General features: G+C 45.5%; 1 protein-coding gene across 2 annotated transcripts in view; it reads right to left on the bottom strand.

Annotated features, from left to right (window-relative positions):
• Positions 1–1,830: 1,830 nt before the first annotated feature.
• Positions 1,831–11,719, bottom strand: part of CMC2 (C-X9-C motif containing 2) — a 41,423-nt gene continuing 31,534 nt past the window's right edge. The window contains exons 2-5 of one of the 2 annotated variants that reach the window (XM_077288358.1): positions 8,167–8,213; positions 7,378–7,448; positions 7,201–7,272; positions 1,831–2,021 (exon numbers count right to left, since the gene is read on the bottom strand). In XM_077288358.1, the coding sequence (XP_077144473.1) occupies positions 1,938–2,021; positions 7,201–7,272; positions 7,378–7,448; positions 8,167–8,203 (264 nt within the window). In that variant the 5' untranslated portion in view covers positions 8,204–8,213 and the 3' untranslated portion in view covers positions 1,831–1,937. Of the gene's footprint in view, positions 2,022–7,200; positions 7,273–7,377; positions 7,476–8,166; positions 8,214–11,719 lie in introns of both variants that reach the window. The other variant, XM_077288359.1, reaches the window with a different exon arrangement.

Genomic DNA, 11,719 nt, shown 5'->3' with positions numbered 1-11,719 from the left:
GAACAGCCTAATGTTAATTTTTTTATTTTCTGTAAAGTAGTTAAAAATTATATACATTTCTCTTCAAGTTTTGAATTAGAGAACAGTGTGCAATGTTCCCAATGCTGGAAATAAAAACAAGTATAAAGATTTTGCGATTAACTCATGTTTTTGAATACTCTGCTATTATTTTGAATACTACTGTAAATATTTAAAGTAAGATAGTATTCGTAACCTGCAGAATTCATTCCCTAATTTCCATCCCATGGGGCTTAGAAGTAACAACATGGATTTCTTTTCCAAACTTTTTATTGGCATTTATCAAGAAATTTAAGAAAGGTATGGGAGGAGAAAATGAATAGGGAAGGGAAAGGGATAAGAGAGGACTTTAGGGAGTAATTAACCAAATTACATAGCAAAGAAACATCAATACATAACATACAACATGTTATTATGTAATGACCAGTACATTTCTATTTATTGTTTCACGGAAACAATTCATACCATAGAACTCACTTTCTAGCAAATTTATCAGAACAGTTATTGACCATAGCATATTTGTGCTCGAAGGACCTGTGAAGGGAAACTTTGTCAATGATGTCTTGAATTGAGGGTATATCAGGTTTTTTCCAAAAAAGGAGATACTATTTTTTGTTACAAGCAGGATATGAATTATGTTTCTGAGAAATGAGTCGATTTGGTCTGTAGCTAGTGATAGAAGAGCTAGTTGGGGTGTTAAGATTAGTCTTTTATTCAAAATAATGTTGATGAGATTAGATATTTTTGTCCACAAAGGCTTGATTTTGGTTATTGCCAAAAAATGAGAAGCATGTTTCCATTTTTATAATTTCTCCAACATTCTGACGAGTGCTCTGGATAGATCAGGGACAATGGGGTGAGATATCATCTTGTAAAAAGTTTATAGTATGACTCTTGAAGCGGCATGGACATTGTTGACAAATATGTGAGTGATATGGCTTGCTCCCAATCATCTGGTAACAGCATGGATTTCTGACAGTTTATGTTTAGTTCGGAGAACCGGCAAAATTCATCAATCAGATCCATTACCAAAGGCAGCGTAACTCTTAGACTGGCCATAAACGGGATCCCAAGCGGTCCTCACGGGAACCCACTTTCATCCCTCTATACCCTGCAATTTCACAGATCCTGACAGCTAGTGGATCCATGGCAAACAAAAGGGGTACAAAAGGCACCCATGTCTGGTCCATCTCAACAACTGTTTATTTTATGCTTAATGTATTTTTTTTTTCTTACTTTTTGCCAAGGTTTTCATTTTTCGATATTCTCTTTAATATAAATACAGATTAGAAATCTTGCAATTCTCACACCGACCACTGGGGCTTGTTTAGATTCTAATTTCCTGTTTCAGGAAACAACACATGCACATAGAATCAGAATCTGTTCATTGCTGCTTATCTTTTTTATTGAAGCTACTAGCATGTTCAAAGGTCATTGTGAAGCGAACGGGGGGGACATCACCTATTGTGATTGGTGGATCCTGTGTTATCATCCGTGTTACCCATCATTGTAAACCTGTCTCTGGTGATAAGGAGTCCGCTGAAAACAGTTCCTAAAATAAACAAAAATTCTCAAAAAAAAAAAAAAAAAAGCCATAGTGTGAAATTGAAAATTACAAGATTACTAATTTTTTTTTTATAATAAATACTGTGCTAAGAAAATAAAAACTTAATAAAGTTAGATAAAAAAAACTAACTTAAGCAATAGGTCATTTTCTGACTCATACAATATAAAAAAAACTAACGTGCCATGTTGAGATGCTTTCTCCGTTTAATAAGCAAATTAATGAAAGACATAAAAATCACCTAAACAAACAAGGAAGCGTTTGTTTTTATTTGGCATTTCAATAAATACAGGTCGTTCTTGAGAAGGTTTCGGAATAACAGTTCCATGGTTGGCTGGCAAGTGAAGGGCATATCTTAGTTTTCCTCCTTTTTGGCATTGAGCAGTTTCTCTTTAATTCTTTCTGACCTGGCGCGGCTTTCCGCTCTCTTGTCCTCATACTGAAAGGCAAAAAAGAAAAACAGTTACAAAGGAGGACTATCAGCGCTACAAAACACAATATAATCTAGGGGTAAAGACTGCTGGAGGATTATAGTCATCCTTGCCTATTGGCGGTGTCTGATATTACAGCTCAGACCCATCTTAAGAACCAGGAATTTTTTTTCTTCCATCCCCATCATTCCAAGAGTCCTAACTTCTTTATTTTTCCATCTATCGTACAATTGTAATATTTAATGCCACCATTTAATTTACTATACAATGTTGTTTATACAATCACACCTTGTTGATCCCTTTGTCGTAGCACAACGTGTTTCACGTACTCTTGTTGCTGCTAATGTTTGACCATTATATGGTACCGTATTTTTCGGACTACAAGACGCACTTTTTCCCCCCAAAAAAAGGGGGGAAAATGGGGGGTGCGTCTAATAGTCGCAATGCAGGCTTACCGTGGCGGCAGAGGTGCGGTGGCAGAGGTGTGGCAGCAGAGGTACGGAGATGAGGAGGCGCAGTGAGCGGGGTCCCTTTTCCCGGTGAGGTGATGCAGCAGCCCGGTAAGGCAGCAGAGCCGGGTGAATCCTGATGTTATCGGTGGGCGCGGCCATCTTCCTGAGGCCGCGCGTTCGCAGATGGAGCTCTGCTGCCCGGGGCTTCAGGAAAATGGCCGCGGGATGCCGCGCGTGCGCAGATGGGGATCGCGGCGGCCATTTTCCTGAAGCCCCAGGCAGCAGAGCTCCATCTGCGAACGCGCGGCCTCAGGAAGATGGCCGCGCCCACCGATATCAACAGGATTCACCCGGCTCTGCTGCATTACCGGGCTGCTGCAGCTGCATCACCTCACCGGGACTTTGGACTCTGTATACTCCATCCATTTGCTTCCCAGGATGGGTGCAGCAAGGTTCAGGAAGGATCTCGTGGGCACATGGACTGGAGATGATGGAGGTAGTGGTGTACATTGTGAAGCGAGTATTCCACAGGAGATCAGATGTCTGAGTCCTTGCCGCTTCCCGGCGCTCCTCAGCACCGCATGGCACGGCCGGCTCTCCGCCTCCAGCAGGGCTCGCAGCAGCACAGAGGCGCTTTTCCCGCAGTGTCCGGTCATGGCGGCTGTGTCTCGGTAGCGGAGCTCCTCACTTATTACCGGCTTCTGAAATAATTATTGCGCTGAGGAGCGCCGGGAAGCGGCAAGGACTCAGACATATGAGCTCCTGTGGAATACTCGCTTCACAATGTACACCACTACCTCCATCATCTCCAGTCCATGTGCCCACGAGATCCTTCCATCACCTCACCGGGGAAAGGGACCCTGCCCACGCCATACCTCTCACTGTGCCTCCTCATCCCAGCTCCTGTCGGTAACCACTGCTGCCACCCTCCCATGGACACCAGGCCGTGGCGTCGCCCACCTAAGCAGGAACGGACCCTGCTCAGGTGCACGCCGTACCGCATCACCCCACCTCTGCCGCCACCATGCCTCCTGTGACCCTGCTCTGCCACCACCAGCCCTCAGGTAAGATACTGTAAATTCGGACAATAAGACGGACCCCCATCTTATAAAAAAATCTTTTTTTCTGCAGTTTTCACCCCAAATTTGGGGTGCGCCTTATGGTCCGGTGCGTCTTATAGTCCGCGAAATACGGTATATATCTATACCCATGGTTTCTATGCCAGGGTAACATTTTTTGTCATATTGCACCAGCACTTACATTCATGTATTTATATATCATAATTTTTTTACATAATCAATAATTTTAAGGATTTTTGCTCAGTGATTTTTGTGTGTATATACGATATTCTTTAGACCCATATACACCGTTGTGTTATCTTTCACCCAGTTTTATTGCTCTTTACCCCAGGGTGTGTGTCCCCTTTGTATAATTTTGTACTTTTTGCATTGCGGTCTGTATTATTATTTTTTACCTGAATATATTTTCCATCTGAATTTGTTCTTACCAGAATTATGTAATAATAAAATTATAGTGTATTGGACTGTATGGTCGGTCTTTGTGCTTTTCCGACTGTCCACACAATTTTACACAGGTCCGGCTTCTTGGTAGCATGGATTTTTATTTTCCTATTTTAGATTCACCCAGTACTATGTATATCCATTCTACCATATAGCATTTCTTTGTTGCTTTTATTGTTGATATTAACCCCTTCACCCCGAAGCCTGTTTTCAACTTCCTGACCAGGCCATTTTTTTCAATTCTGACCAGTCACTTTATGAGGTCATAACTCTGAAACGCTTCAACGGATCCTGGTGATTCTGAGATTATTTTCTCGTGACATATTGTACTTTATGATAGTGGTAAACTTTCTTCGATTTCACTTGCGTTTATTCGTGAAAAAAATGGAAATTTGGTGAAAATTTTTAAAATTTTAGTTTTTATGCCCTTAAATTCTAGAGTCATATCATACAATATAGTTAATAAATAACATTACCCACATGTCTGCTTTACATTAGCACAATTTTGGAAACATAATTTGTTATAACTCTTCCTAAGGGTTAAAAATTGACCAGCAATTTCTCATTTTTACAACAAAATTTGCAAAACCATTTTTTTTTTTAGAGACCACCTCACACTTGAAGTGACTTTGAGGGGTCTATGACAGAAAATTCCCAAAAGTGACACCATTCTAAAAACTGCACCCCTCAAGGTACTCAAAACCACATTCAAAAAGTTTATTAACCCTTCAGGTCCTTCACAGGAAATTTTGGAAGGTTTTAAAAAAAAAAAAATTGAACATTTAACTTTTTTTCACAAAATTTTTACTTCCGATCCAATTTGGTTTATTTCACCAAGGGTAACAGGAGAAATTGGACCACAAAAGTCGTTGTACAGTTTGTCCTGAGTACGCCGATACCCCTTATGTGGGGGTAAACCACTGTTTGGGCGCATGGCAGAGCTCGGAAGGGAAGGAGCGCCATTTGACTTTTCAATGTAAAATTTCCTGGAATTGAGATCGGACACCATGTCGCGTTTGGAGAGCCTCTGATGTGCTTAAACAGTGGAAACCCCCCCACAAGTGACACCATTTTGGAAAGTAGACCCCTTAAGGAACTAATCTAGATGTGTGGTGAGCACTTTGAACCTCCAAGTGCTTCACAAAAGTTTATAATGTAGAGCCGTGAAAATAAAAAATATATTTTTTTCCACGACAATGATATTTTAGCCCCCAAATTTTTATTTTCCCATGGGTAATAGGACAAATTGGACCCCAAAAGTTGTTGTCCAATTTGTCCTGAGTACGCTGATACCCCATATGTGGGGGGGGGAACCACTGTTTGGGCGCATGGCAGAGCTCGGAAGGGAAGGAGCGCCGGTTGGAATGCAGACTTAGATGGATTGGTCTGCAGGCATCACATTGCATTTGCAGAGCCCCTGATGTACCTAAACAGTAGAAACCCCCCCCCCCCCCCAAGTGACCCTATATTGGAAACTAGACCCCCCAAGGGACTTATCTAGATGTGTTGTGAGAACTTTGAAACCCCCAAGTGTTTCACTACAGTTTATAACGCAGAACAGTGAAAATAAAAAATCTTTTTTTTTTTTTCCACAAAAATTATTTTTTAGCCCCCGGTTTTGTATTTTCCCAAGGGTAACAAGAGAAATTGGACCCCAAAAGTTGTTGTCCAGTTTGTCCTGAGTTCGCTGATACCCCATATGTTGGGGTAAACCCCTGTTTGAGCGCACGGGAGAGCTCGGAAGGGAAGGAGCACTGTTTTACTTTTTCAACGCAGAATTGGCTGGAATTGAGATCGGACGCCATGTCGCGTTTGGAGAGCCCCTGATGTGCCTAAACAGTGGAAACACCCCAATTCTAACTGAAACCCTAACCCAAACACACCCCTAACCCTAATCCCAACCATAACCCTAACCACACCCCTAACCCCAACCGTAAATGTAATCCAAACCCTAACTTTAGCCCCAGCCCTAACCCTAACAGGAAAATGGAAATAAAATTTTAAAAAACTTATTTTTCCCTAATTAAGGGGATGATGAAGGGGGGTTTGATTTACTTTTATAGTGTTTTTTTTGGGCGGATTTCTATGATTGTCAGCCGTCACATACTAAAAGATGCTTTTTAATGCAAAAAATAGTTTTTGCATCACCACATTTTGATACCTATAATTTTTCCATATTTTGGCCCACAGAGTCATGTGAGGTCTTGTTTTTTGCGGGACGAGTTGACGTTTTTTATTGGTACAATTTTCGGGCACATGACATTTTTTGATCGCTTTTTATTCCAATTTTTGGGAGGCAGAATGAACAAAAACCAGCAATTCCTGAATTTCATTTAGGGGGGCGTTTATACCGTTCCACGTTTGGTAAAATTGATAAAGCAGTTTTATTCTTCGGGTCAGTAAGATTACAGCGATATCTCATTTATATCATTTTTTTAGGTTTTGGCGCTTTTACACAAAAACTATTTTATATAAAAAAAGAGTTGTTTTTGCATCGCTTTATTCTGAGAGCTATAACTTTTTTAATTTTCTGCTGATGATGCTGTATGGGGGCTTTTTTATTGCGGGAGAAGATGTTCTGGTGGGAGAGCGCAGGGAGGCCCCGTCCCTGCACGATGCCCCTCTATGTCGCTGTCACTACTGACAGCGTCAGAGGAGTTAAATGCCCACGATCGGCAAAAATCTGAGTTAGGCAATCAATCATTTTTTGATGACTGCTTCTCTTTAAAGCGGTATTCCTGCCCCTAACACACCAAGAGTCGACAGATATCTTATGGTTAAGGCCGGGATCACACTTGCGAGAAACTCGCATGAGTCTCGCATCTCAATACCCGACACTCGGACTGGAGCGCTCAGCTGCATAGAAATACATGCAGCCGCACGCTCCGGTCCCTAGTGTTGGCGGCAGTGCCGCATATTGAGATGTGAGACTCGTGCGAGTTTCTCGCAAGTGTGATCCCGGCCTAGGACAGGCCTCTCACTTGATCAGGAGGATATCGGTAGATGTTACTTCACCAGGTCCGCTCAGTTCTTGATGCAGAAGCCTTAACAACCCTGTTGAATCGTCATTTCTAGAAATGATGTTTCGCCGCTGCAATTTTTTTCAGGGGAGAGAATGTTTCTCCTTCCTAATCCTTCCAGTTTGATTTATAAGGTATGAAGAAACCTTTAACAAAAAAAAAAAAAAAAAAATTTCTTTCAGGCTTCAGTCTCACCTCCTTCCTTAGGCACTTTCTCATCACTCTGTCAAAATCATTGCACTGTCCAAAGTATTTCATAAACTTGTTCTGAAACCATAAAAGAGAAATCAATGTGTGAGGAAGGTAGCACAACCCAAAATGTGGCTGCCGTGCCCCGTGAGTTCCTTCCACGTCCCGTTAGGTCACACTTACGTCTACGTGGCATTGCTTCAGCAAATTAATCAGCACGTTGCATTCTTCGGTGTGGAGGTGCGGAGACAGGTCTGGATGCATCGTACGTTAAGGAGCAACTGTGGTTAGAGAACAGAAAAATATGGAAGCTAATTAAGCAATGACAGAGGAGGCCACAGACATGATGATAATTGTGATCATTCTGCAGTGTGGTTTAGACAGTGATCACATGTCCGTTTTTATTATCCATTTGTGCAGTATAAATATGAAAAAAAAGAAAATAGTCTGCTTTCCCCTAAAATGTCTTTTAGGAAAAAAGACCACGTGTTTTGAGCTCTGGACTGGATCCAACTGCACATCAGATGAGTGTATACATTGATTGCTCGCCAGATCTCTTTCATGTAAAGTAGTGTGAATGCCCAATATGTGCCAATACCTGGCATCGCTTTTGATTGAGAAGTGCCCCTAAAGTTAGTCACTAAGGTGCAAGTGAAGCCCCCTAATTCTAGTTAATAAGTTAATATACCATCACTAAATTCCTTCTGATGTCGGATATTGGAGACAGCAGAGCCGACAATGCAGACAATGAACAAGCAGCGGCCGTGGCCTGACAGTGACCAGGAAACCAGCAGAGGTTTGGAGCTCTGGAGATGAATGCTACATTTAGGATTCACAATGAGTGGAGTCTAGAATGGAGAGTTCAGTTTTTGGAAAGCAACGTTGTGATGACCCTTACAGGACTATATCAGATGTTCAGTGTTCATGTCATAAACCGTTAAGACCTATTTAATATCTAAATTTAAAGGATACCGGCTCCACCCCAAGACAAACCATCGCTGGCTGTCATGTTCTGCCAACTAGGACAAAAAAAATACAGAATTATCTGCTGCATTGTGATGATGGATAATACTAAATATTCACTACCGTACAGGAACATTCATGGGAAATTAATGCACTAACAGAACCTGACCGGGCAGAGTGCAATATCATGTTATTTCATAAATCGATAGTACACATGAAAACAAGAAACTTTATAATATATCTTATCAGAGGAATCTGCTTCTTTCTCCTCCAGGACTAATCTTTTATTCTCAATTCGGGGGTAAAATCTGTATTCATTGAAGACAGATTTCCACATTACTGAGTGCGCTCTGGCTCCTTACTATGGATCTGAGCCGCGTAACAAGAGTGCATGGTCATTGTGCAGTGACAGTGTGCTCTGGTGCCAGCTTGTTACTACAGATCTGAGCCGCCAACAAGAGTGCATGGTCATTGTGCAGTGACAGTGCGCTCTGGTGCAAGTTCATTACTACTGATCTGAGCTGCCAGAGTGCACTGTCATTGAGCACAGAGACAAAGCAAGAACTAGCCCAGCCCCTAAAATGAGCATCACTGATGGTGATTAGGCTTCGTTTCAGGGAGGTGTCAGGGGCAATCACCCCCTGATAAAGCTTCGTTTGAGTATCACAGCATGCACGGGAATCTCAAAGCGTCGTCAAAAAGGAAATTTAAAAAAAAAAAAATAGAAAACCAGTAAGACAGTGTAGCTAGGGAAGGGTAGGGAATTTCAGACCACCCCTTTAAGGGTCCTGCAGAAGTGAATGTACAGCCAGTCCCTGCCCTCCAGGGGCCTGTACACATTGATAGCAGCAGCTCATCTTCCCTATGCCCCCATACTAACTCACGGGTAGTAAACAACCCCCAGACCACTCCGCCACCAAACACCTAGGCTCGACATACTGTAGGGTCAGTAACATTATCGCGCCCTGGTGGGATTTTGGGGGGGCACCTGATGCTGGCTATTGTGGGGGACCGCTGTGGTGGGATTTTTTTTGGGGGGCACCTACTGCTGCTGGCTGTTGTGGGGGACCTCTGGTGGGATTTTGGGGGGTACCTGCTGCTGGCGATTGTGGGGGACCCCTGTGGTGGGATTTTGGGGGGGGGACCCCTGTGGTGGGATTTTGGTGGGGGGCTGCTGCTGGCTGTTGTGGGGGACCCCTTTGGTGGGATTTTGGGGGGAACCTGATGCTGGCTATTGTGGGGGACCCCTGTGGTGGGATTTGGGGGGGCACCTGATGCTGGCTATTGTCTGGGAACCGTGTGGTGGGATTTTGGGGGGCACCTGATGTTGGCTATTGTCTGGGACCCCTGTGGTGGGATTTTGGGGGGCACCTGCTGCTGGCTGTTGTGAGGGACCCCTGTGGTGGGATTTTGTGAGACCTGCTGCTGGCTGTTGTGTGGGACCACTGGTGGGATTTGGGGGGGGGACCTGTTAATTCTGGCTATTGTAGGGGACCCCTGTGGTGGAATTTTGGGGGGCACCTGCTGCTGGCTATTGTGGGATTTTGGGGGTGACTGCTGCTGGCTGTTGTGGTGGACCCCTGTGGTAGGAGACCTGCTTGTGTGTTGGGGGGCTGACCTGCTGCAGGCTATTGGGGGACCCCTGACCTGCTTGTGGGGGGGGGCGACCTGCTGCAGGCTATTGGGGGACCCCTTACCTGCTTGTGGGGGGGGGGGTCGACCTGCTGCATGCTATTGGGGGTGATCCATTTTAGTGGGGCAACCTGCTTGTGGGGGATGACCTGCTGCTGGCTATTGGGGGGACCCCTGTGGTGGGATTTGGGGGTGATCTGCTTATGGGGTAACCTGTTTGGAGTGGGAGACCTGCTGCTGGCTATTGGGGTAACCCCTATGGTGGGACCCCTATGGTGTGATTTGGGGGCGACCTGCTTGCGGGGGACCCCTTTTAGTGGGGATGACCTGCTTATAGTTGGGTTTGGGGAGGCGACCTGCTTGTGGCGGGACCCCTTTTAGTGGGTGCGACCTGCTTGTGGAGGGGTGACCTGCTGATGGCTATTGATGGGGCATCTGTGGTGGGGTTTGGGGGTGACCTGGCTATTGGGGGGGACCCCTGTGGTGAGGTTTGGAGGTGACCTGCTGCTTACGGGGTCGACCCCTTTTAGTGGGGGCGACCTGCTGCTGGCTTGTGGTTGGGGGGCGTGACCTGTCTATTGGGGGGACCCCTGTGGTGGGATTTGAGGGCCACCTGCTTGTGGTGGGATTTGAGAGCGATCTGCTTGTGGGATGTGGGAGTGACCTGCTTGTGGTGGGATGTGGTGGGTGACCTGCTGCAGACTATTGGGGGGGACCCCTGTGGTGAGATTTGAGGGTGACCTGCTTGTGGGGGGCGATGGGATGTGGGGGGCGACCAGCTTGTGGTGGGATGTGGGGGGGCGACCTGCTTGTGGTGGGGTGTGGGGGGGCGGGGACCCCGTGGTGGGATTTGGGGGCAACCTGCTGCTTACTGGGGGATCCCTTTTGAGGGGCAACCTGCTTATGGGTTGGGTTTGGGGGGGGGGGGGGGGGCTGATGACGGTTTAGGCTGGGTGGGGGGTGGACGTCCGATGGGGGGTTTGTGCTGGGTGGGGGGGGCCCGCGTCCGACGGGGGTTTGGACGTTGGATGGGGGTTTGTGGGGGTTGGACGTCCGATGGGGGTTTATTCTTGGGTGGGCGTGGTGTACGATGGGAGTAATGCTTGGAGGAGGGGTGGATGTCCAATGGGAGTTTATTCTTGGGTGGGCGTGGTGTACGATGAGAGTAATGCTTGGAGGAGGGGTGGACGTCCGATTGGATTTATGGTTGGGGGCAGGGGGCGTCATATGGGGATTTACGCTTGGGGGAAGGGAATGTCTGGTGAGCTTTGGGTTTATCCTGTGGGGTCCGCTGGTTAATGTGAGGTAAAGGTTTCTGACTGGGGCAGCGAGTTTATGCTGTGTGGCCTTCTGGTTGATGTGGGGGGCTAATGTTTCATTGAGGTACACAAAAAACATGGGTGTATGCTGCTCATGCTATGCAACATTTTTTTTTTTTGGTATTTCCCTGTAGAGGAGGGTACACCACCAACTGGCACGAAGCTAATCCTTTTCAGCTTAGTGTCAGTAGGAGGCAGACATGAGTCTGGACCGCCCAGCCCAGTTTCTGCCTTAGGTTTTGGGAGTTTTTTGTTTTTTTTATTAACGATTTTCCTGTTTCCTAATTTTTTTTTTTTTTTTCAGATACGGCTTTTGAGGGCGACAGTGGAATTGTCACTCTAATCTCCCACCTAGTATTGTCACTACCGTATCATCTGTGGTCTACGAGGCAAGGCCCTAACACATCAAGAGTGTTTGTGGTTCCCCAGAGGACAGTCCATGCCACGAATCCCCCTATCCTCTCGCCCCCCAGAGCCAGATAGAGTAGGGAGGGAAGACGAATTTGTTATGTGCCAGCCGCCGAAAAGTCTGCGTCCAGGTTATTCCATGCCCATCTCCAGCATCGGTCTGCGAAGAAGGATTTGTGATCTTAAGGACAGGTATTATCCTA

This window comes from Ranitomeya variabilis, chromosome 2 (assembly GCF_051348905.1).
Source record: "Ranitomeya variabilis isolate aRanVar5 chromosome 2, aRanVar5.hap1, whole genome shotgun sequence".
Taxonomy (NCBI): Eukaryota; Metazoa; Chordata; class Amphibia; order Anura; family Dendrobatidae; genus Ranitomeya; species Ranitomeya variabilis.
Note: the sequence above shows the minus strand (reverse complement) of the source record. Positions and strands in the feature narration are given on the sequence as shown.